The sequence below is a fragment of the Procambarus clarkii genome, chromosome 4, assembly GCF_040958095.1.
Source record: "Procambarus clarkii isolate CNS0578487 chromosome 4, FALCON_Pclarkii_2.0, whole genome shotgun sequence".
Lineage (NCBI taxonomy): Eukaryota > Metazoa > Arthropoda > Malacostraca > Decapoda > Cambaridae > Procambarus > Procambarus clarkii.
The window spans coordinates 42107964-42134108 of record NC_091153.1 but is presented as its reverse complement, the minus strand read 5'-3'; the positions used below and the strand labels follow the sequence as shown (position 1 = coordinate 42134108).

Sequence of the window (26145 nt, the reverse complement as noted above, 5' to 3'; positions counted from 1 at the left end):
CCCCTGCTGGCTCCCTGCTGGCTCCCCCTGCTGGCTGGCCTCCTCCCTTCTGGCTCCCCCTGCTGGCTGGCCTCCTCCCTGCTGGCTCCCCCTGCTGGCTCCCTGCTGGCTGGCCTCCTCCCTGCTGGCTCCCCCTGCTGGCTGGCCTCCTCCCTGCTGGCTCCCCCTGCTGGCTGGCCTCCTCCCTGCTGGCTCCCCCTGCTGGCTGGCCTCCTCCCTGCTGGCTCCCCTGCTGGCTCCCTGCTGGCTGGCCTCCTCCCTGCTGGCTCCCCCTGCTGGCTGGCCTCCTCCCTTCTGGCTCCCCTGCTGGCTCCCTGCTGGCTGGCCTCCTCCCTTCTGGCTCCCCTGCTGGCTCCCTGCTGGCTGGCCTCCTCCCTGCTGGCTCCCTGCTGGCTCCCTGCTGGCCCCTTGCTGGCTCCCTGCTTAACCCCTGCTGGACCCCTGCTGGCCCCCCTGCCTTATTAGCCTGTAATAATTAAACTAGTCTGTACTTCAGTTCCTAAACGTATTGTACAGCCTGAAGTGATATCAACCTGTAATCCATGCTCACACATTATAAATCATCTATATTAGATGTTCAAGATAATCTATGTAATATAGATCTATATAATATAGATCATCTTCCAGTAGGGCTTGTAACCAAATGCAAATAGGTACCAGGGAGTTAGTCAGCTGTCACGGGCTGCTTCCTGGGGGTGGAGGCCTGGTCGAGGACCGGGCCGCGGGGACACTAAGTCCCGAAATCATCTCAAGATAACCCATTTAGAATGGGTTAAACGTAAGATATTATTCACAGAGGAGGATGGTACGCGTCTTATCTCCCTCGTGGTGGCTAAGTCGGTATTTGCTGATTACTTAACGAGGTCGTTTAAGTTATTACTTAAATAAAAAAATACCAATAAAAGTACTTTTGGCCAAGAAACTAGTTAAGATCAGCCTTCCTCCTTGCAGAACCCTCGGCCCAGATTCACGCCAGCACTTACGAACCTGTACATCTTTTCTCAATGTTTGGCGGCTTTGTTTACAATTATTAAACAGTTAATGAGCTCCAAAGCACCAGGAGGCTGTTTATAACAATAACAACAGTTGATTGGCAAGTTTTCATGCTTGTAAACTGTTTAATAAATGTAACCAAAGCCGTCAAAGATTGAGGAAAGATGTACACGTTCGTAAGTGCTTGCGTAACTGCTTCGTGAATCTGGCCCCAGGTTCGTAAGTGCTTGCGTAACTGCTTCGTGAATCTGGCCCCAGGTTCGTAAGTGCTTGCGTAACTGCTTCGTGAATCTGGCCCCAGGTTCGTAAGTGCTTGCGTAACTGCTTCGTGAATCTGGCCCCAGGTTCGTAAGTGCTTGCGTAACTGCTTCGTGAATCTGGCCCCAGGTTCGTAAGTGCTTGCGTAACTGCTTCGTGAATCTGGCCCCAGGTTCGTAAGTGCTTGCGTAACTGCTTCGTTAATTTGGCTCTCCCTCCCACCTTCCTTTTCCTCCGCCAAAATATAAAAGTTTCCCCCTTATTGCTGCCAGAGGCCAAGAGAAAACGGGGCGGTGACATCACCAAGAGAAAACGGGGCGGTGACATCACCAAGAGAAACTATTTTAAACATGCTCACGCATTTAGCTCTGAAGCTCTTCCTTCCGAGAATCTTATTTAATCCACCTTATTTTCCTACTAAGTCTGCTGAGACGTGCGGCAGTTTGCACTCTGAATTGGCTGGAAGATAATTTGTTCTTTGTTTAAATTGTTGACGCTTTAATACAGTGTTTACTAGTTGTGTTTGCGGGGGTTGAGCTTTGCTCTTTCGGCCCGCCTCTCAACTGTCAATCAACTGTTTACTAACTACTATTTATTTATTTTATTTTTTTCCCACACCACACACACACACCCCAGGAAGCAGCCCGTGACAGCTGACTAACTCCCAGGTACCTATTTACTGCTAGGTAACAGGGGCACTTAGGGTGAAAGAAACTTTGCCCATTTGTTTCTGCCTCGTGCGGGAATCGAACCCGCGCCACAGAATTACGAGTCCTGCGCGCTATCCACCAGGCTACCAGGCCCCCGAGTACTCACCTAGTTGTGCTTGCGGTTGTTGAACTTTGGCTTTTTAGTTGGAAGTGAAGAAGAACCTGGATGATTGACCTCCCTGTGGCCGCTAGTTCGACGAGGGGTTCGAACCTACGTCCGAGATCATCCCAGACGCTGCCTTGATCGACTGAGCTACGACATGGTCAAAAGCGTTGAAACCAGAAGTAGTACCTAACTTACTTGGGCCCTGCAGCCTCTCCGAGACACAAACCAGAGGCTAGATTCACGAAGCAGTTACGCAAGCACTTACGAACCTGTACATCTTTTCTTAATCTTTGGCGGCTTTGTTTACAATTATTAAACAGTTAATGAGCTCCGAAGCACCAGGAGGCTGTTTACAACAATAACAGCAGTTGATTGGCAAGTTTTCATGCTTGTAAACTGTTTAATAAATGTAACCAAAGCCGTCAAAGACTGAGGAAAGATGTACACGTTCGTAAGTGCTTGCGTAACTGCTTCGTAAATCTGGCCCCAGGTTCGTAAGTGCATGCGTAACTGCTTCGTAAATCTGGCCCCAGGTTCGTAAGTGCATGCGTAACTGCTTCGTAAATCTGGTCCCAGGGTTTTACACAACTCCCCCGTGCACTCGAGCTATGTCAATAGGCCGTTCTACCTCTTCGCCCTTACTTCATTACACACAGAAATGACAATAGGGTGATGCATCAATAAGCTGCACCTTAACTGTAGCCTCTGTTCACCCAGCAGTAAAATGGGGACCAGGTTGTTAAACAATTTGGCGGGTCGTATTCCAGGGGAAAATATTAGGATTAAGGACGTGCCCGGGACGCTACGCGTGCTGGTGGCTGTACAAGAAGGTTATCTTGAGGTTATCTTGAGATGATTTCGGGGCTTTTTAGTGTCCCCGCGGCCCGGTCCTCGACCAGGCCTCCACCCCCAGGAAGCAGCCCGTGACAGCTGAATAACACCCAGGTACCTATTTTACTGCTAGGTAACAGGGGCATGGGGTGAAAGAAACTCTGCCCGTTGTTTCTCGCCGGCGCCTGGGATCGAACCCAGGACCACAGGATCACAAGTCCAGCGTGCTGTCCGCTCGGCCGACCGGCTCCCCATGAAAGACTGTAACAACTCTTGCAAAAAAAAATTGCATTCTGTGTGAGGGTGTACAAGGGGGGGGGCGGGGAAGGGGGGGGACAGGCAGTATTTATCCTATTTACACTGTCATTATTCTGCAGCTGACCGCAGTTTGCAGTCATCAAGTGTCGTTAGACGACGGGGCCCACTAGTACAGTGGGAGGTGCTAGTGCTGCCTCTCTCACTGATACGTGCCAACTGTGTAACTATGTCATTGACTCAGGTGTTCTGGACGACATCCTAACAATTTATCCAAAATTTGCTTGTCCATTTTAAAGAATGAAGAATAATTTTATTTATATTACTTCTAAGCTGCATCACTTATGAACCCATCCCTGCCCTTGTGTGGCAGTGCACAGTAGAAAGTTGTTTTCACATATCCATACATTAAAACATTGATTGTAACCATGATATACATGTGCTTCAGCCTACAGTTTAGACCTATTGTCTTGTGTATGACCCTCTGTCCTGCGTGACAGTGAAAACCAGCATTATCCTCACTTTAATAGGACTTAATTGAAATCCTCAGATTAGGCAAATTTGTAATTAATTTTGTCAAAAGATGTTAATAATAATAATAACTGATACGTGGCCCACTTGTCTAACCTACGCCTGAAACACTCCACTGATCCTGCGTCTGATATGTAACCTAGTATTTGTATATATATTTTTTTTAATCAACAATCCAGTTTTCAAACCAGTATTTATCTCCTGACACCCCCCCCCTCTAACACCTCCTCTCCCTTAACCCTCCTTCCCCTCCCCTAACCCCCCTCCCCTAACCCCCCTCCCCTAACCCCCCCTCCCCTAACCCCCCCTCCCCTAACCCCCCCTAACCCCCCCTCCCCTAACCCCCCCTCCCCTAACCCCCTCCCCTACTCTGGACAACAGCACGAAGCCTCTTCAGCTTTCATCTTGTGTTCCGCACTCGCCATAAAGCCGTTTCTAACTATATTGTTTAAGATGTCTGTTTATATTTGGACACCCAGAAGACATGTATGAACAAATCTCCCGGTTGCAATTCTTTTGACCATGTCGTAGCTCAGTCGATTAAGGCAGCGTCTGGGCGCGCCTCGGACGTAGGTTCGAACCCTCGTCACGGCCCTTGTGGATTTCTTCATTTGATGCATCACGCTATTGTGATTTCTGTGTGTATGACATGTATCTTTGGCAAGGCAGATTATATGGAGGCTGTTTTGCCTGCTCGAGCAGGTGTCCTGCTTGATACCTGCTTGATGGGGTTCTGGGAGTTGAAATTGAAATAAGTTTATTAATATAAAATACACACAAAGGGATGAGGTAGCTCAAGCTATTCTCACCCCGTTCAGTACATCGTGTTAATACATACATAGACACACATCACAAACAATAAACATATTACCAAACATTGAGAGATAAACATATACATTTCCTCCTTTACACAAGTAGTATGTTATCAGACGTACACACAAATACTTTTATGACCTAGGTATACTGTATAGACAATTTGCAAGAAACATGCAGATAATTGAACAAAAAATTAGTCTTGGTGCAAAATTCTTATATCTCTCAAGAATATCATCAACCTTTCCGTTTCTGGGAGTTGTTCTGCTCCCCGAGGTCAGGCTTGTCAACCTTGGGCCAGATTCACGAAGCAGTTACGCAAGCACCTACGAACCTGGCGTCAGATTCACGAAGCCGTTACGCAAGCACTTACGAACCTGTCCATCTTTTCTCAATCTTTGGCGGCTTTGTTTACAATTATTAAACAGTTAATGAGCTCCGAAGCACCAGGAGGCTGTTTATAACAATAACAGTTGAATGGCAAGTTTTCATGCTTGTAAACTGTTTAATAAATGTAACCAAAGCCGTCAAAGATTGAGGAAAGATGTACACGTTCGTAAGTTCTTGCGTAACTGCTTCGTGAATCTGGCCTCAGGGTAGTAAGTGCTTGCGTAACTGCTTCGTGAATCTGGCGCAAGATTAGTAAGTGCTTGCGTAACTGCTTCGTGAATCTGGCCCCTGATCCGTGGGTCGCCGTTGCTCTACCTGGCAACCGTAGGACGTATTACGGGCCATAAACCCCCCCCCCAGCGGGAGATGAATGAGGCGTTTAACGGAGGATTTTGGAAGCTGTTATCATGGTATCCTCCCCAAGCCGCAGACACCGTGGGTGTGGTGTCGGCAGTGTAGCGGCCCCGCAGTGTAGCCGTGTTGTAAAGGACACCCGTCCTCGACTCAAGTCCATTCCATCCAGCGGTCGACCCCAAAGACGCATTCATAAATTTTAACATGTTGTTAATTCAAAACAGGAACTTTCTCAAATATAAATTAGCATAATAATATATTAGTATATTGTGCATATATATAGGCATAGGTTAGGTTAGGTTAGGTTAGGTTAGGTGTTTAGGTTCTGTTAGCAATTATTTGTATTTGTAGTACGTGGTTGGAGCATTTGCAGCGTTGTGGTTCGAACACAAGCCGTCAGTGAAGCACTTGTTCCGGAAGTGTTCGAACGTCAGCAGTTGTGAGTCGTGTGTAAACCGCTTTTCATTCATAAACAGCTGGGGGGTTTGGCGGGTGGATGGAATCACATTTGGGTCTGTTTGGAGGACGGGCTGGGGGTCGACCGCTGGATGTAATGGACTTGAGTCGAGGACGGGTTGCGTAAAGAACTCCTGTACCTGTTTCCAGGGTACAGGTGAGACCCGGGCCAGGCCTGTGTTACAGTGAGTAGCTGTTTGAAATGAGGCGGTGGGATTAAGTGCCTGATTACAGGTGTTGGGAGAGAGGGTGTGTAGGTGTACGGTGTGTCCTGCTTACACTACCCTCGCACAGTTATAATCACAGTGCCCTGTGGTTATAGTGAGGGGCGAGGTTAACGGTGCGGGTGTTTTTTTGTGCGTCGCCAAGTGATGTGAATCTGGCCTCCAGGTCACTGACGCAGTTACGCAAGCACTTAAGAACGTGTCCATCTTGTCTCAATCTTTGGCGGCTTTGTTTACAATTATTAAACAGTTAATGAGCTCCGAAGCACCAGGAGGCTGTTTATAACAATAACAACAGTTGATTGGCAAGTTTTCATGCTTGTAAACTGTTTAATAAATGTAACCAAAGCCGTCAAAGATTGAGGAAAGGTGTACAGGTTCTTAGGTATAGATGCGGAAATGCTCGTTGAATCATGGTTCATTTTCATCCCAGCTGCCACGTGGCTCTCGGGTGTTGTGTTGGGGGGATGTGGCTCTGGGGGTGTTGTGTCGGGGGGAGGAGATGTGGCTCTGGGGGTGTTATGGAGGGGGGGATGTGGCTCTGGGGGTATTGTGGGGATTGGGTCACACCTTCCCACATCCAACCCCCAACCCTTCAACACCCACTGGAGTAAGTCTTCAGCTGTGGAATCCGGAATCCGGTTTTTAGGTAAATGTTTCGTCTTCAGAGTGTCAAGATTCGTCTGATGATGCAAGACCATATATAAGACAACAGAAATATAACTTAAGATTTTCTACAGAATTAGATAGTATATAGGACCTCGTATTCATTCACGACGGTTGAGAATAAGGAGAAAGCTTTCGAAAGTGTGACACTGTGGTATTGGGCTCACGTCCCCTAAGACAGGAATGATTGACGTGATACGACACTTAGACACAACTTGTCAGTCACCCTTGCTAAGCTTAGTCTCCCTTGCTAGGCACCTTTGCCCCCCCCCCTTCCCCCTAGCCTCTCCCTCACCTGGCCTCCCCTTCCCCCGGCCTCCCCTTCTCCCTAGCCTCTCCCTTTCCTGGCCTCCCCTTCTCCCTAGCCTCTCCCTTTCCTGGCCTCCCCTTCCCCCGGCCTCCCCTTCCCCTAGCCTCTCCCTCACCTGGCCTCCCCTTCCCCCGGCCTCCCCTTCTCCCGGCCTCCCCTTCTCCCGGCCTCCCCTTCTCCCTAGCCTCTCCCTCACCTGGCCTCCCCTTCCCCCTAGCCTCTCCCTCACCCGGCCTCCCCTTCCCCCGGCCTCCCCTTCCCCCGGCCTCCCCTTCCCCCTAGCCTCCCCTTCCCCCTAGCCTCTCCCTCACCTGGCCTCCCCTTCCCCCGGCCTCCCCTTCCCCCGGCCTCCCCTTCCCCCGGCCTCCCCTTCCCCCGGCCTCCCCTTCCCCTGGCCTCCCCTTCCCCCTAGCCTCTCCCTCACCTGGCCTCCCCTTCACCTGGCACCCCCACACACCTCAACTTTAAATATATGACTCTCCACAGAGCAACATAAATGAACTAACAGTTAACAGTTCTAAAATCACACAGATATTGGCTCTAACAGAGTTGACACCTCGCAGAGTAGACGTGACACATCATCCACACTTCCCCCCGACACCACAGGCTGTGACCCCGGTCTGTGTTGACACACACTTGACCCTTGACCCCAGGGGCACTTGTGTCGCTTTAATTGCTGGTAATTTTGACTGATGGGGGAGAGGGGGGGAAGCACAAGACACTGGTTGATCCTACCCCCTCTCCCACACTCCCTCCCTCCCTCTCCCACACTCCCTCCCTCCCTCCCTCTCCCAGGTAACGAAGCGCCTCTACTGACCTTAGTAACGGAAAGGTCGCTTGGAGAGATGCTAAGGCTCCTAGGGTCAGGGGTCACGCAGGGGAAGGTCATTGAGTTTGGCAGGGGTAATTAGGGGTCCCTGTTTGGCTTGGTTAAACCATTTGACTACAGGGTATTGTTAGAGAGAAGAGGAAGTCGTTTGGGCATCGTATCTGCTGGGATTCGACGGAGGAAATGATGCCATGGCACCATCGGGTATCGAACGCGGATGCTGGGGGCCGGGATGACTGAGTGGACAGCGCTCGGGATTCGTGATCCTAGGGTCCGGGAATCGATGGGGGGGGGAAACAAATGGGCAGTTTCTTTCACCCTGATGACATTGTTACCTAGCAGTAAATAGGTACCTGGGAGTTAGACAGCTGCTACGGGCTGCTTCCTGGGGGTGTGTAACAAAAAGGAGGCCCTGGTCGAGGACCGGGCCGTGGGGACGCTAAGCCCCGAAATCATCTCAAGATAACTCAAGATAACCCCGTCTTCAACACCATCTTACTCTCCCCCCCCACTTCCCTACCCCCAACCCCCCATCCCTGCCCCCCATTCCACCCAACGCCAGCCTCTTCCCACCAAATTACCTATTCCCCCCCACGTCTCTCCCACCTATCACTGAGGAGCGCGACACTTGCAGCCAGATTACCACTGTGGTAATGGCACGCTGCCTCCAGAAGTGCCAGTTGAGACGGTTAACTGTGTGCCGCTGATCGCAAGTGTAGCAGCAAAGTTGCACTTCACTTTCTAATGACGTGTTTGTTGGTTTGTAAACCTACCTAGCTGGGTTTGTGGGGCTCCAGCTCCTGGGCCACGCTGTTTGGCCCATCAGTCTGTGCCAGGAAATTTGAGTAATATGTTTACCTAACTCCTAACCTACCAGAGGACCCAAAACAGAAAACGGGGCAGTGTGTCAATTTGGTAGCCGCTTACATTTTCTACTACGACGATTTTGGGTCTTGGGTAGAGTATGCGTAAAAAAATGCGACGCTCTATTAGGAGGACGGGTTGTAGAGTCAGCTGTAGATAGAGCTTAGGCCTCGCGCACATAGGGTCAAGGGTTCGAGTCTCCTACAGCCCAGGTGACTGGAACCTGTTTACCGTTTTCAAAATGGATTTGGTAGGGAAATTGGACGAGTCATTGAACTAAACAACTGACTGCTAGAGTGGCTGGGTCCAAGAGCTAATGCTCGATCCTGCAGGCACGAATAGGTGAGTGTTGACATACACGCAACTAGGTGAATACAACTAGGTGAATACAACTAGGTGAATACAACTAGGTGAATACAACTAGGTGAATACAACTAGGTGAATACAACTAGGTGAACACGCACGCTGGGGAGCAGTGACTAAACCAATGTTGTTGTTGTTGTTTTTAAATTTAGCAACTCAGAAACGAAGTGTCCATGTAGCACGGGCTATGGTGAGCCCGTAATTGAGTTCGGTTAATCGCGATAAACTTGTTATTGTTATATTTGGGTCAAAGTTTTAAATGGAGGTGGGGATTCCTCATTTTTCCCTGTTTCTTTTTCGCTTCTGTTTTGGTGCACTGGTTTAACTAAACCAAACAACACCAGACCTTAATATCTCTCCTCTCCCCCACCCTCATCTCTCTCCCCCACCCTCATCTCTCTCCCCCACCCTCATCTCTCTCCCCCACCCTCATCTCTCTCCCCCACCCTCATCTCTCTCCCCCACCCTCATCTCTCTCCCCCACCCTCATCTCTCTCCCCCACCCTCATCTCTCTCCCCCACCCTCATCTCTCTCCCCCACCCTCATCTCTCTCCCCCACCCTCATCTCTCTCCCCCACCCTCATCTCTCTCCCCCACCCTCATCTCTCTCCCCCACCCTCATCTCTCTCCCCCACCCTCATCTCTCTCCCCCACCCTCATCTCTCTCCCCCACCCTCATCTCTCACACTCTCCCCCACCCTCTCCTCCTCTCCCACCCTCTCCCTCCTCCCCCACAACCTCTCCTCTCTCCCCTCACACACACTCCTCCACCCCCCTGACCCTGATGCTTTTTACTGTGCCAGAGTTTAGGGTACACCCAGGAGTTGGGTGTCGTTGTGTAGTACAAGGTTATTACTTGTGTTGGTGTAATTTCCTGGGGTGTGTGTAGTCACTAGTGTGGGTGGGGCTGCAGCTCCCGGGACCCGGCTCGTAGCAATAAATGACTGCTGTGCTCCACTCAACCCCTTGGCATGTCATACTTGTGGGTGAAGTATTGTATGGAGTTTGTACACGCCATTCCATTCTCAGGAGAAAGCGCCAAGCCATTACGACTATATAGTTATCTTGTGATGATTTCGGGGCTTTTAGTGTCCCCGCGGCCCGGTCCTCGACCAGGCCTCCACCCCCAGGAAGCAGCCCGTGACAGCTGACTAACACCCAGGTACCTATTTTACTGCTTGGTAACAGAGGCATAGGGTGAAAGAAACTCTGCCCATTATTTCTCGCCGGCGCCTGGGATCGAACCCAGGACCACAGGATTACAAGTCCAGCGTGCTGTCCGCTCGGCCGACCGGCTCCCCTTGGAAGGGGTCAGGATAAGGATTTGGGATGGGACGGAGGGGAAGGAATGGTGCCCAACCACTTCGACGGTCGGGGATTGAACGCCGACCTGCATGAGGCGTTCATTTGGGAACTTTTGAGTACCACCATGCTAAGTTGTCTGTCCTTGCCCGCGGTATGAATTACACTTAGGATTAGGTACGTGGTGATCATGTCCTGTCTAACACCAGTCCCGTATGTATGTGTGGATGCATGCGGGGAGTCCTTGATTGTGACGTGGTTCTATAACGGTTCATTGGTTCTTGGTACTAAAGGTGAGGTCACGATGTTTCCACCACCCCCCCCCCCCCCACACACACCCCCATCTCTGTGTCGGTGTCTCTCCTGCCTCCCTCTGCCTGCCTGCCTGCCTGCCTGCCTGCCTGCCTGCCTGCCTCCCTGCCTGCCTGCCTGCCTCCCTGCTTCCCTCTGCCTGCCTCCCTGCTTCCCTCTGCCTGCCTGCCTGCCTGCCTGCCTGCCTGCCTGCCTGCCTGCCTGCCTGCCTGCCCGCCTGCCCGCCTGCCTGCCCGCCTGCCCGCCTGCCTGCCTGCCTGCCTGCCTGCCTGCCTGCCTGCCTGCCTGCCTGCCTGCCTGCCTGCCTGCCTGCCTGCCTGCCCGCCCGCCCGCCCGCCCGCCCGCCCGCTCCTTCCCCCTTCCGCCCTTCAACGCATCCCCCTCCCCCTCCCATCGCCAGTCGTGTTAGGCCTAGCTGGCCACACTGACCTACTGGTAAACAAATCGTTGTTGGATCATTGGTCACGGCTTGGCGGGTTACTTCCTTGTTGCATCACTTGACCTTCAACCCCCGTGCCGCCTCGTGTGCCCAATATGTTTAGCTTGTTTACACTTTCCTCGGCGAGGTTTCAGATTAGCCAGCACAGGTTAATGCATTAGGCAGTGATGTGGTGGAGGCTGACTCCATACACAGTTTCAAGTGTAGATATGATAGAGCCCAGTAGGCTCAGGAACCTGTACACCAGTTGATTGACAGTTAAAAGGCGGGACCAAAGAGCCAGAGCTCAACCCCCGCAAGCACAAATAGATGAGTACAGGTTGAAGGTCTGGCTAACTACGTTATCTTGAGATGATTTCGGGGCTTTAGTGTCCCCGCGGCCCGGTCCTCGACCAGGCCTCCACCCCCAGGAAGCAGCCCATGACAGCTGACTAACACCCAGGTACCTATTTTACTGCTAGGTAACAGGGACATAGGGTGAAAGAAACTCTGCCCATTGTTTCTCGCTGGCGCCTGGGATCGAAACCCAGGACCACAGGATCACAAGTCCAGTGTGCTGTCCGCTCGGCCGACCGGCTCCCTGGGGTCAGATTCACGAAGTCGTTATGCAAGCACTTACGAACCTGGGGCCAGATTCACGAAGCCGTTACGCCAACACTTACGAACCTGGGGCCAGATTCACGAAGCCGTTACGCAAGCACTTAAGAACCTGGGGCCAGATTCACGAAGCAGTTACGCAAGCACTTACGAACCTGGGGCCAGATTCACGAAGCAGTTACGCAAGCACTTACGAACCTGGACATCTTTTCTCAATCTTTGGCGGCTTTGTTTACAATTATTAAACAGTTAATGAGCTCCGAAGCACCAGGAGGCTGTTTATAACAATAACAACAGTTGATTGGCAAGTTTTTATGCTTGTAAACTGTTTAATAAATGTAACCAAAGCTGTCAAAGATTGAGGAAAGATGTACACGTTCGTAAGTACTTGCGTAACTGCTTCGTGAATCTGGCCCCAGGTTCTTAAGTGCTTGCGTAACTGCTTCGTGAATCTGGCCCCAGGTTCTTAAGTGCTTGCGTAACTGCTTCGTGAATCTGGCCCCTGATCTCGTAAGGAATTATTTAATTGTGTAGATTTGGAACCAGTCCACCAGTTCAAAACATTCAGATGTTTTGAACAAATCCACAAGGGCCTTGATGAGGGTTCGAACCTACGTCCGGGGTGATCCCAGACGCGCCTTAGTCGACCCTTGTGGATTTCTGTGTATTTAGATGTTTTGTTGAATGGATTCTGACAGAAAAGTTTCTTCGTATTCTCCAGGTCAGCAACTGTTCCTGCTTTGAATGATGCTGTTTGTCTGCAACAATATTCCACTTCCGATATCACTAGGGCCAGTTTCATTCAGTTGCAAGGTTTCGTGATGAGCTGCATACTCTGACATTGGTCTCACGTAGGCGTACGTTTCTCATAAGCTTTGAATTGCGAGCGAACATAGACATATACGAGTCCACTCTTGTAGTTTGTCGTACACATATACAAGGAATTACGAGGGTCAAAGGATTGAACCTGGCGCGCTGACCTTGTGGGGGGGGGGAGAGGGGGTGATGGTGTGCGTGTTGTGGAGGTCAAGGGGAAGGGGGGGGGGTCAGTGATGGTTAGTGAAGGGGTCATGGTCGTTTCTCAGGTCACATCTCTGATTTCCTACCTTTCAACTCCCCCCCCTCCCCTTCCCCCCCCTCCCCTTCCCCCCCTCCCCTTCCCCCCCCTCCCCTTCCCCCCCCCCTCCCTCTGCTGCCTGCGATGGGAGTTGCGATTTACTATGATAAATAGATCAGGGATAGAAATTCATGTAAGGGACCGACCAAACAAAGCCAAAGCAGCATTAGGAAAACTGAGAAGATTCCGAAGCCTCAGTACTAACATTCAGATCCACCTATATAAGGCTCTAGTCCGGCCACATCTAGAGTATCCCCCAGTACCACTACACACCATAAAGAAAACTAACATGCAGAAACTGCAAGCAGTACAAAATAAGGCGCTAAGGAGAGCAGCAAAACACCGTCCACCATATGATCAGACAATCCAGGAGCTCCAAGAACTCCTGAACATACAGCCACTAAACATCAGACTGCAGCACCAAGCCATCAGGGTGTGGAACACCATCGAAATGTTCGAGGACCCAATGTTTGAAAGATTACTCCAAGATGAGACGCCCCGCTCCCACAGCTGGTGGCCCAAGATGAGACGCCCCGCTCCCACAGCTGGTGGCCCAAGATGAGACGCCCCGCTCCCACAGCTGGTGGCCCAAGATGAGACGCCCCACTCCCACAGCTGGTGACCCAAGATGAGACGCCCCGCTCCCACAGCTGGTGGCCCAAGAGCCTCGATTCTCAGGACGAAAACCCCGCCCCACAGTATATAATCCCCAGATGAGTTATATATGTGTATATATGAACAGTTCATATATGTGTATGTATGAACAACTCGAGAAATAATATGTATGACAACTCGATAAATAATAATAATAAAATAAAGAGCCTTAAACAGAACAACATGTGTGGAAGCATCGGAGTGTGTATATATGAATGCTACACAGTATTCATCTATGGACATCCATATATGGTGAAACACATGTGAAGAACCTCTCACACACTCACAGCTCCCTGACAAGAGGGAGCCAGCTTAGCTTAGCTGCCAACACCCACACATGGTGTCAGCAAGGCGGACAGCCCGCCTGCTTTCATACCTCTCACTGTATTTCCCACTTCTATACTTCCCTTCACCTATGCCTCTCCTTTCTCTTTACTCCCCCCTACCCCCCTCCCCCCACTCCCCACTCCCCCCTCCCCCCCTCCACCCTCCCCCCCCCTCCCCCCCTCCACCCTCCCCCCCCCCCTCCCCCCCTCCCCCCCCCTCCCCCCCCCCCCTCCCCCCCCTCCCCCCCCCCCCCAAAAAAAAAGGAGTTGCGTTTGCTGTTTTGCAATGTTAAGGAATCTATTAAGTGTATATTACACTTTTAAAGTTGGCCTATAGTTCGTTAGTAGAGTTTGTCAGTAGGGTTGGCCTCGTGTGTGTGTAATTACCTAAGTGTAGTTACAGGATGAGAGCTACGCTCGTGGTGTCCCGTCTTCCCAGCACTCTTTGTCATATAACGCTTTGAAACTACTGACGGTCTTGGCCTCCACCACCTTCTCACTTAACTTGTTCCAACCGTCTACCACTCTGTTTGCGAAAGTGAATTTTCTTATATTTCTTCGGCATCTGTGTTTAGCTAGTTTAAATCTATTACCTCTTGTTCTGAAAGTTCCAGATCTCTGGAAATCTTCCCTATCGATTTTATCAATTCCTGTTACTATTTTGTATGTAGTGATCATATCACCTCTTTTTCTTCTGTCTTCTAGTTTTGGCATATTTAATGCCTCTAACCTCTCCTCGTAGCTCTTGCCCTTCAGTTCTGGGAGCCACTTAGTAGCATGTCTTTGCACCTTTTCCAGTTTGTTGATGTGCTTCTTAAGATATGGGCACCACACAACAGCTGCGTGTGTGTGTGTGTGTACTCACCTAGTTGTACTCACCTAGTTGTGTTTGCGGGGGTTGAGCTCTGGCTCTTTGGTCCCGCCTCTCAACCGTCAATCAACAGGTCCTGTTGTGTGTGATCACACACAATCAACAGTGTGTGTGTGTGTGTGTGTGTGTGTGTGTGTGTGTGTGTGTGTGTGTGTGTGCGTGCGTGTGTGTGCGTGCGCGTGCGTGTGCGTGTGGATAGTGGTTGTTATGTCTAAGTGTTTGTTTGTGTTGCAGACCTGACTCCAGACGAGCAGCAACTCCTCCTGGACATCAGAAGGAAGAAGGCGCAGCTACTACAAGAAATACAGGTAAGTCGACGACTTGGTGTTGAAGAATGTGCTCCTGCTCTCCTAAAATGGTGCACCTGTTCCCTTAAGAAGGCGCACCTGTTCCCTTAAGAAGGCGCACCTGCTCCCTTAAGAAGGCGCACCTGCTTTTGAAATTCACATTACAAAATGTGTATCCAGCAGTAACGGGAACCTGGAAGGAGATTTGTCGAGATACAAACTCACAGCTAATTTAATATTATAAACATTCGTGTAACTCAACGTGTCCTTCAGTTACCCCCAAAACCGTGTGAGGTATACGTTTTCTATTATTTTTAACCGTCTTTGAAGAAAATGGAGCCATCGAATGGTTAAGGGGAAACTATTTTTGCCTGATTCCACCATCATCACCTAACGATAAGTCTACGTAATAGAGTAGTAACATCTCCTTAACGATACAAAATTTAGCTTGAAGCTCACTCTTCGTTCAAGTTATTTACGTAAATTTTGACTCGTTATGAAAATAAGAAAGAATAATACATGTTGCTGTCAGCCAATCACACCGGAAATACTAGAGTGTGAAAGACCGTTAATTTGACGTCATATGGACGCCATATTGGAGTTCCCAGCTTACAGCTTTGAGTAAATAATGTGATATGTATACAGGGCGTCCCCCTGTGATACATAAAGCCTCCACCTGGGATACATAAAGCCTCCCCCTGTGATACATAAAGCCTCCCCCTGTGATACATAAAGCATCAATAAGAAAGAAAACTGAGGCTAGCAGAGGGGTGACTGAACTACACCAACCTTCCCGAGAACTGTAAGGAACGGTATTAATTAAAAAAACATTTCTCATCTGTGTCATAACCTAAAAATAACTTAATTCCACCAATCTCTACTATTTCCGGCGACTTGTACAGTGTGCTGCATTGTTGCAAGTGAGCTGACTAACAGCCGTCAGAGGTAATCATTGATGCAGCCTATTGTTATAGATTCAGCTACTCAGAACAATTTCCAAGTAGCACGGGCTATGGTGAGCCCGTAACTTACCTACCTGGCACAGGAGCGGGGGCCATAACATGTATAAATAAATGATTTTATAGTTTAACAGTCCCCCCCCACCTCCTCACTGTCACTTCACCCCCTCTCTCTTCCCCCTCTCACCCCAAGGGAGGACAGAAAGCCACAGGGAGTGGGAGGCGCGTGGGGTTGAGTGTGGGGGAGAGGCAGAGAGGAGCCAGCAAACATGGGAGCAATTTTGGCGGGTAATGGAGGAGTGTTTGAGAGGGCTGGACACGTCGGCCGCCACACGCCATCAACAGTCACGTGTCGCTACACAATCAATAACTTGTTTCCCCAACACCTGCTGCAAACCTCTTGTTGTCCTTATGTTGCTCCTCCTGCTGCTGCTCCTGCTGCTGTTGCAGCTTTCACGTGTTATCAATACTGTTTATTCATAATACGTGGAAGTTGCTCTCTGCCCAAATGCTGCGGTTCTTTTTGTAGCTCTTCTGCAATTGCAAATTTTTATGGGTACTGTGAGGGTTGTATGAAGGCTCATACCAGGAACCAGGTAGGTTCAGTACCTGGTTCAAGCAACCAGGTATCAACCAGGGTACCTGGTGTAGGGTTCTGGGGTTCTCTTGTTGTAGCAAGGCCATGCTAGATGAGGGCGTGTGTTGCAGGTGTAGACAGGTGTTCCTTAGTGACGTGGGCGTGGGGGGGGGGTTGTGTTTCATGTGGGTGTAGCCCACCTGATGGGCTACACCCACCACTGGTGCTGTCCCGTCTTGAGTACTGCTCACTTCCCCCTTCACAGCAGGAGAGTGTGCTGAAATAGAGGGAATGGTGAGAACATATACGGCACGCATAGACACTATAAAACGTCTATATTATTGGGACCTTCTCAATGCTCTCAGAATGAACTCTTTAGAAAGAAGATGAGAGAGGTATCAATAATGTATACATGGACAACCCGTTCTCGCACTTTCGTATAGTCAATATTGACTTATTAAATACGTTCATATGTGACATACTAAACATACTAGTTTACCTTGAAAAGCTTCATAGAAAACACCGACCTTACCTAACCTTCTTAGTATGTTAAGATAAGCATCTTATTGCTTCGTAATTACAATTATTACTTAACCTATTATAGGTATAGGTTAAGTAGGGGCCTCGTAGCCTGGTGGATAGCGCACAGGACTCGTAATTCTGTGGCGCGGGTTCGATTCCCGCACGAGGCAGAAACAAATGGGCAAAGTTTCTTTCACCCTGAATGCCCCTGTTACCTAGCAGTAAATAGGTACCTGGGTGTTAGTCAGCTGTCACGGGCTGCTTCCTGGGGGTGGAGGCCTGGTCAAGGACCGGGCCGCGGGGACACTAAAGCCCCGAAATCAACTCTAGATAACCTCAAGATAAGTATTACTTAACCTATTATAGGTATGGGTTAAGTATTACTTAACCTATTATAGGTATGGGTTAAGTATTACTTAACCTATTATAGGTATGGGTTAAGTATTACTTAACCTATTATAGGTATGGGTTAAGTAATAATTGTAATTACGAAGCAATAAGATGCTTATCTTAACATACTAAGAAGGTTAGGTAAAGTCGGTGTTTTCTATGAAGCTTTTCAAGGTAAACTAGTATGTTTAGTATGTCACATATGCACGTATTTAATAAGTCAATATTGACTATACGAAAGTGCGAGAACGGGTTGACATGGAAGATACTGAAGGGGCATGTCCCAAATCAGTACAGTAAAATAACAACGTACTGGAGTGAACGATATGGAAGAAAATGCAGAATAGAACCAGTGAAGAGCAGAGGTGCCATAGGCACAATCAGAGAACACTGTATAAACATCAGAGGTCCGCGGTTGTTCAACGTCCTCCCAGCGAGCATCAGAAATATTGCCGGAACAACCGTGGACATCTTCAAGAAATGCCGGACCAACCGGGCTGTGGTGGATTTGGGGGCCGGCGGGCCGCAACAGGCTGGTGGACCAAACTCTTAACAGGTCGAGTCTGACCCCTGGCCTGGTTAGGGGATTAAAAGTACTTCCGAAAGTTTAACCATGGGCCTATCTTCGATCTGAGTGAGCCATTGGGATCCAAAACCTCTTCTGGTACTGCACAGGTTTGCATATGGCATAGTGATACTGCTTGATACTGCACATTGATACTATGGCGTCAGTGTGACATCACCCATATACACGTACCATATATACGTACCATATACACGTACCATATATACGTACCATATATACGTACCATATATAAAACACCAAATTTGATCAATTATTTTGGTTGGGTTGGGTTGGGTTGCTTCGTTTTCTTTGGGTTTGATTCGTATAGTGGGTAAACTTGTGTAATTTGGCATTTGCGTAAAATCATACAGTGCTCCAATGGAATACTTGGCCCAGCACTATTGAATAGTGAATAGGTGTGAGGTATAGTGAATAGGTGTGAGGTTTTATTTATGATTTAGGGCGTTACCCCGTGGGAGGGAGAGCTTGGGGTGGGGATGGGGTGCCCCCCCCCCCTCTGGAGAAGGGAGGGGGGGTTGGGGTGGGGGAATTAACGTACCAACGGAAACATGGGCGTGGCGGCGCAGCTGTGGGCACCCGACTCCTGGACCTGAAGTACACAACACGTGTAGTGAACATGATAGTGAACATGATAGTGAACATGAGGGAGTCGTTTGGTTGCCGGGGAACATGTGTGGTGGTGTTCAGACTCCTGCAGAATGACTTAGTCGCGTCATGGACACCGGAAATACAGGTATGCAGGCGGTGGTATTGACCCATTGATCGCGTTGTGAACGCTTGAGCGTGTGTGCACAGTTTGAGAAATGTGCTGTGCAGGGCTGTGTATTGGTGTGCACCCGTCCCATCATCTACCCCCTTCCCATCTTTCTTGCTCGCCCTTGTCCTCATATAACCTGTACTGCAGGCGGGTGTGACTTGAGATGCTTGTCTGAAGCCAAAAGGTAGGAGACTTCTTCAAGAATAAATGAAATAAGTTCTTGATTCCTGATAAGTTCTTGAAGAATAAATTAAATAAGCTCGGCCTCGGGCCGGGCTTGGGGAGTAGAACAACTCCCAGAATCCCATCAAGCAGGTTGCAAGAAGTGCCGGACCAACCGGGCTGTGGTGGATATGTAGGCCTGCGGGCCGCTCCAAGCAACAGCCTGTTGGCGCAAGCTCTCACAAGTCAAGCCTGGCCTCGGGTCCGGCTTAGGAAGTAGAAAAACTCCCAGAACCCCATCAAGCAGGTTGCAAGAAGTGCCGGACCAACCGGGCTGTGGTGGGTATGTGGGCCTGCGGGGCGCTCCAAGCAACAGCCTGTTGGCCCAAGGGGTCACAAGTGGAGCCTGGCCTCGGGTGGTGAATGAGGCAGCAGCTGGCCCCCAGGTGGTGGCCACATGGGCCGCGTGTCTGGGGGAGTGTTGTCAACAGTTGTCTCCGTGCCCAGTTGATCCTGGCAGCCTCCGGCCTCTGGAGCGCCTCACTCCCTGTGTATAACACAAGTCACAGCTTCGTGTCGTCCTCGGCGCACATCGCGGAATTCAACATAATATTGCCCCCCGTACAAGCCGCTCCAGAACCCCCGCCACACAGGAAATGGCGTCATTACCAAGTGATAAGTTCCAGATACTTAGATATACAAATTATAAGTTGACGGGTTACAGGATACACGACTCGATCACATCTGGTCTTGTGTAGAAAGTTAAATGTGTACTGTGATGATGTGGGAGTACGTAAAGGTGTAGTGAACCTGGGTAAGCAATCCTTGCAACAGATGGAGGCGTCAATGGATGAATTAACACAACCATTAAATCAAGGAATCCCATGACAGTGGTCCAACTTTTAAAATGATTTGTGTTTTCCCGCCTCGAGTATTACTCTGTACTCACCTTGTACTCGTGTACATTACTACATTACTCTGGTCTATAGTCGTAGAAGCTTGCTGCTTTCCCCTCATAATTGTCTTACCTTTCTCCCTTTCAAAGCAGGAGAGATTTATGAAACAGAAGGTACAGTGAAGCCCTTTATTTACTGGGCCGTCTGCATGCACTCCACCCATGTGGCTTAGGGGGCTGGTGGCTGAGTGGACAGCACTCTATACTCGTGGACCTAGGGTCCGGAGTTCGATCCCGGCGCCGGCGGAAAACAAATGGGCAGTTTCCTTGCACACTGATGCCCCTGTTACCTAGCATTAAATAGGTACCTGGGAATTAGACAGCTGCTACCGGCTGCTTCCTGGGGGAGGAGGATGTGTTAAAAAAAGTTAGTACCAACAGTTAATTGACACTGTTGACATTGATAGTAACAGTTGATTGACAGTTGAGAGGCGGGCCGGAAGAGCAGAGATGAACCCCCGCAAGCACAACTAGGTGAATACAACAGCTCAGTTTCATCACCAGACTAGCATGGCTGGCCCCTGGCAAGTAGACCTCTCGAAACCAACTACATTGGTTGAACCTGCACCTTTTACTGAGGTCGGGGGAGTCTTTACTGAGGTCGGGGGAGTCTTTACTGGGGTCGGGGGTCTTTACTGGGGTCGGGGAGAGTCTTTACTGGGGTCGGGGGGGAGTCTTTACTGAGGTCGGGGGAGTCTTTACTGGGGTCGGGGGAGTCTTTACTGGGGTCGGGGGAGTCTTTACTGGGGTCGGGGGAGTCTTTACTGGGGTCGGGGGAGTCTTTACTGGGGTCGGGGGAGTCTTTACTGGGGTCGGGGGAGTCTTTACTGAGGTCGGGGAGAGTCTACTGAGGTCGGGGAGAGTCTTTACTGAGGTCGGGGGGAGACTTTACTGAGGTCGGGGAGAGTCTTTACTGAGGTCGGGGCGTCTTTACTGAGGTCGAGGAGAGTCTACTGAGGTCGGGGGAGTCTTTACTGAGGTCGGGGGGAGTCTTTACTGAGGTCGAGGAGAGTCTACTGAGGTCGGGGGGAGTCTTTACTGAGGTCGGGGAGAGTCTTTACTGAGGTCGGGGCGTCTTTACTGGGGTCGGGGGAGTCTTTACTAAGGTCGGGGGAGTCTTTACTGAGGTCGGGGGGAGTCTTTACTGAGGTCGGTTGGAGTCTTTACCGAGGTCGGGGGGAGTCTTTACTGGGGTCGGGGGGAGTCTTTACCGTGGTCGGGGGAGTCTTTACCGAGGTCGGGGGAGTCTTTACCGAGGTCGGGGGAGTCTTTACCGGGGTCGGGGGAGTCTTTACCGAGGTCGGGGGGAGTCTTTACTGGGGTCGGGGGAGTCTTTACCGAGGTAGGGGGAGTCTTTACCGAGGTCGGGGGAGTCTTTACCGAGGTCGGGGGGAGTCTTAACTGGGGTCGGGGGGAGTCTTTACCGAGGTCGGGGGAGTCTTTACCGAGGTCGGGGGAGTCTTTACCGAGGTCGGGGGAGTCTTTACCGAGGTCGGGGGGAGTCTTTACCGAGGTCGGGGGAGTCTTTACCGAGGTCGGGGGAGTCTTTACCGAGGTCGGGGGAGTCTTTACCGAGGTCGGGACGGCCTCTTGTAAGTGCTGAATAAATCGACCGGGTTTAAGCCTAAGACAATCAGACTTGGACTTAATTTGCTCATTACCCGAGACTGAGGTAACGAGCTGTCGTTAAACAACGCACGATGAGCCTGCTGTTTCTGGCCTTCCACGGTAACTATCCTGCCCCCCACGGCCCTTATCCAGGCTCCCACGGCCCTTATCCAGGCTCCCACGGCCCTTATCCAGGCTCCCACGGCCCTTATCCAGGCTCCCACGGCCCTTATCCAGGCTCCCACGGCCCTTATCCAGGCTCCCACGGCCCTTATCCAGGCTCCCACGGCCCTTATCCAGGCTCCCACGGCCCTTATCCAGGCTCCCACGGCCCTTATCCAGCCTCCCACGGCCCTTATCCAGCCTCCCACGGCCCTTATCCAGCCTCCCACGGCCCTTATCCAGCCTCCCACGGCCCTTATCCAGCCTCCCACGGCCCTTATCCAGCCTCCCACGGCCCTTATCCAGCCGCCCACGGCCCTTATCCAGCCGCCCACGGCCCTTATCCAGCCTCCCACGGCCCTTATCCAGCCTCCCACGGCCCTTATCCAGCCTCCCACGGCTCTTATCCAGCCACCCACGGCCCTTATCCAGGCTCCCACGGCCCTTATCCAGCCTCCCACGGCCCTTATCCAGCCTCCCACGGCCTTTATCCATCCCCCCACGGCCCTTATTCAGCCCCCACGATAACTATCCAGCTTCCAACGGCCCCTATCCAACCTGGACCCCCTTCAGTTTGTCTCCCTTAGCCTGGCCGCCCTTCGGCAGGGTTCTCCACCCCCCAGCCGGTCTCCACCCCTGCTCCCTGACCCCCGGCACCCATGTGCTAGCAGGGTGGGAGATCTCAGAACTCCCACGTCCCTAACACTTCCCTTGAGAGCAAAAAAAGTACAATTATCTTGGTTCGTCCCGCGTAAAGTTACCACACAAAGGGCAGGCGGGGCAAGTGTTCTTGTCTTGTCTAGCTGCACTTGCGGGGGTTGAGCTTCGGCTCTTGGGTCCCGCCTCTCGACTATCAATCTACTGGTGTAGAGTGAAGGTGAGTGGTTGACAGGTGTGTGTGGTTGTCAATAGGTGTTTCTCATTGTAGGCAGGTGTTAGGTTAGGGCATACAGGTGTTTGGTAGTGTGGTATACACTGACAGGCAGGTATGTGGAACAGGTATGTGTGTGTGTGGTGTTGAAGTGGACAGATGGGAGGTATGATAGTCAGATGTGTGTGTTACAGTAGCCAGATGTGGTCTGGGCGACACATCACAGTGTAAGTGGGTCAGACTCTCACACATGGTTGATAAGCCGGTTGTGGGAAGAAAGTGCTATGCCCTCCGGCCGTGGGGGAGGCTTTCTCCGTGGAACAATAGAAAGTAAACTCTCAGTATACAAGTATCTCTTTTGTTCCAGTGGAAACCGAAGCTTCGAGGAGACAAATTAAATGTCGGCGACCGTTAAAAGGAAACTTTTGTAGAAAAATGTCGGCCGGTGAACGAGCCCAGCTTTTGTGTTTGGGGTCTGAATTCCGTTTTCTGTTGAGTGAGGACGGGTTGTAATGAGAGACGAAGGGGAAGCTCCTCTAAAGAGACGAGGTGGTGGTCGGTCGTCGCATCTTCTGAGTTAGATGTGTAATAAGGTGGATTGTAGGACTTTGGGATGATTGGTTGGGTGGCGGAATGGGATGAGTTCTTAAGTTGGTTTGAGCCGCGTGGGATTGGCTGGTAGCGCTGGATGGGGGAGGGTGTAGTGTATGTGATCACCTAGTTGTGCTTGCAGGGGTTGAGCTCTGGCTCTTTGGTCCCGCCTCTCAACTGTCAATCAACTGGTGTACAGGTTCTTGAGCCTATTGGGCTCTATCATATCTACATTTGAATCTGTGTATGGAGTCAGCCTCCACCACATCACTGCCTAGTACGTGTACCACCCGTGTTAAATAATCCATCCGTGTCTACCCTGTTTCATTAAACACACAAATCACAATTGCGTGATGCATCAAATGAACAAATCCACAAAGGCCGTGACGGGGATTCGAAGCTGCGTCCGAGAGCATCCCGTAGCTCAGTCGATTAAGGCAGCGTCTGGGATGCTCTCGGACGTAGGTTCGAATCCACGTCACGGCCCTTGTGGATTTGTTCATTTAAAGTGCTTGTAGCTCCTAGGTATTGTGTCTATCATGCCATTATCTCTCACCCGAACAATTTGACGTGGTACACTACTTAACCATCATCAACCACGTCAATTACCAGGAGAAATTTGTCTGCCGCTGTATCTCTTCAGCTTTCTTGGCATGTCTTCGTAGACCAGGGGTCAGATTCACGAAGCAGTTAGGCAAGCACCTACGAGTCTGTACATCTTTTCTCAATCTTTGGCGGCTTTGTTTACAATTATTAAACAGTTAATGAGCTCCGAAGCACCAGGAGGCTGTTTATAACAATAACAACAGTTGATTGGCAAGTTTTCATGCTTGTAAACTGTTTAATAAATGTAACCAAAGCCGTCAAAGATTGAGGAAAGAGTTACACGTTCGTAAGTGCTTGCGTAACTGCTTCGTGAATCTGGCCCCAGGTTCGTAAGTGCTTGCGTAACTGCTTCGTGAATCTGGCCCCAGGTTCGTAAGTGCTTGCGTAACTGCTTCGTAAATCTGGCCCCAGGTTCGTAAGTGCTTGCGTAACTGCTTCGTGAATCTGGCCCCAGGTTCGTAAGTGCTTGCGTAACTGCTTCGTGAATCTGGCCCCAGGTTCGTAAGTGCTTGCGTAACTGCTTCGTGAATCTGGCCCCAGGTTCGTAAGTGCTTGCGTAACTGCTTCGTGAATCTGGCCCCAGGTTCGTAAGTGCTTGCGTAACTGCTTCGTGAATCTGGCCCCAGGTCTCGTCGCATACCTTTTACAAGCTTGGTCTAATGCTTTTTTATGTTGTTATCTTGAGGTTATCTTGAGATGATTTCGGGGCTTTAGTGTCCTCGCGGCCCGGTCCTCGACCAGGCCTCCACCCCCAGGAAGCAGCCCGTGACAGCTGACTAACACCCAGGTACCTATTTACTGCTAGGTAACAGGGGCATTCAGGGTGAAAGAAACTCTGCCCATTTGTTTCTGCCTCGTACGGGAATCGAACCCGCGCCACAGAATTACGAGTCCTGCGCGCTATCCACCAGGCTACGAGGCCCCCTCTTGTGCTACATGATGTTATAGATTCAGCTACTGGGAACAAGTTCCAAGTAGCACGGGCTATGGTGAGCCCGGCAAGTTGTGCTCCAGGCTGGTGCCTCGGTTATATTCATTCGGTTGTCAGTTTCCCCATATGTTGATGATATTTGTAAGATTGTGGTGCTAGGTCTGGTCAGGAACTGGGCCGCAAGGACATTGATCCTCCGAACCACCTCACAAAGTTGGCTGGGAAGTTGAGTGAACTACAAGGTGCTTGTGTTGTGTTGTTTCAGGTGTAGTCTTGTTCAGTGGGTCTCATGTTTCCTCCCCCCATCCCCCCTCCCACTCCCCCTATCCCCCCCCCTCACCCCCAGATAAAGTTAATAGAAACATCATTCATGAAGATAAGAGTTGAAAAAGCATTAATTTACACATTCTAGATATGTCTAAAAATAGAACACAAAACAATATATACAAATTGGATAAGTTTACATACAAAAAAAAAAACACCTGGGTAAATACTGGTTTGGAAATAAGGATGTAGATTTGTGGAACAAATTACCGATAACACGCTTGGGATCCCTAAAGTGTTTGACGCTAAATTTATAAATATATATGAACGCGTTTGGTCATAAAGGAGACACATGTTTGAACAAATCCACAAGGGCCGTGCTGAGGGTTCGAACCTACGTCGTAGAGGATCCCAGCATCACGCTATTGTGAGTTGTGTGTGTAATGAGACATGTTTCTCATGTAGTTTGTTTCTCATGGGGAGCCGGTCGGCCGAGCGGACAGCACGCTGGATTTGTGATCCTGTGGTCCTGGGTTCGATCCCAGGCGCCGGCGAGAAACAATGGGCAGAGTTTCTTTCACCCTATGCCCCTGTTACCTAGCAGTAAAATAGGTACCTGGGTGTTAGTCAGCTGTCACGGGCTGCTTCCTGGGGGTGGAGGCCTGGTCGAGGACCGGGCCGCGGGGACACTTAAAGCCCCGAAATCATCTCAAGATAACCTCAAGATAGTTGTGTGTGGTGCTAGTTAGGCTGCTGCTCTGACGTAAGATGCCCACTTGCCCTCTTCCCCCTAAGGGACGCCAACCCTCAGTAGTGGAGACGGTTGGGCATAGACGGTCTTGTGTGAGAAGCGCCGCCACTACGACACGGAGCCGGCAAGGACCAGCAATTGGCGAGTTCTTGTGGGTGAGAAGTGATTGATTGATGAAGATTAAACCACCCAAGAGGTGGCACGGGCATGAATAACCCGTAAAAAAGAGAAGTGTATGGTTGGAGAACTTTATGTTCGGGGAGGAGGAAGTGGGGGGTAGATCCCCCCTCCCCATTCACACATCCCCCCCCATTCACACATCCCCCCCATTCACACATCCCCCCCCATTCACACATCCCCCCCCCATTCACACATCCCCCCCATTCACACATCCCCCCCATTCACACATCCCCCCCCCATTCACACATCCCCCCCCCATTCACACATCCCCCCCCCCATTCACACATCCCCCCCCCCATTCACACATCCCCCCCCCCATTCACACATCCCCCCCCCCATTCACACATCCCCCCCCCATTCACACATCCCCCCCATTCACACATCCCCCCCCATTCACACATCCCCCCCCATTCA

At 50.6% G+C, this 26145-nt stretch overlaps 1 protein-coding gene across 2 annotated transcripts in view; it reads left to right on the top strand.

Moving 5' to 3' along the window:
• step (cytohesin steppke) overlaps positions 1–26145 on the top strand; it is a 455937-nt gene that overhangs the window by 221424 nt on the left and 208368 nt on the right. For both annotated transcript variants that reach the window (XM_069333884.1, XM_069333886.1), the window contains exon 2: positions 14807–14880. In XM_069333884.1, coding sequence (XP_069189985.1) covers positions 14807–14880 — 74 coding nt within the window. The remainder of the gene's footprint in view (positions 1–14806; positions 14881–26145) is intronic.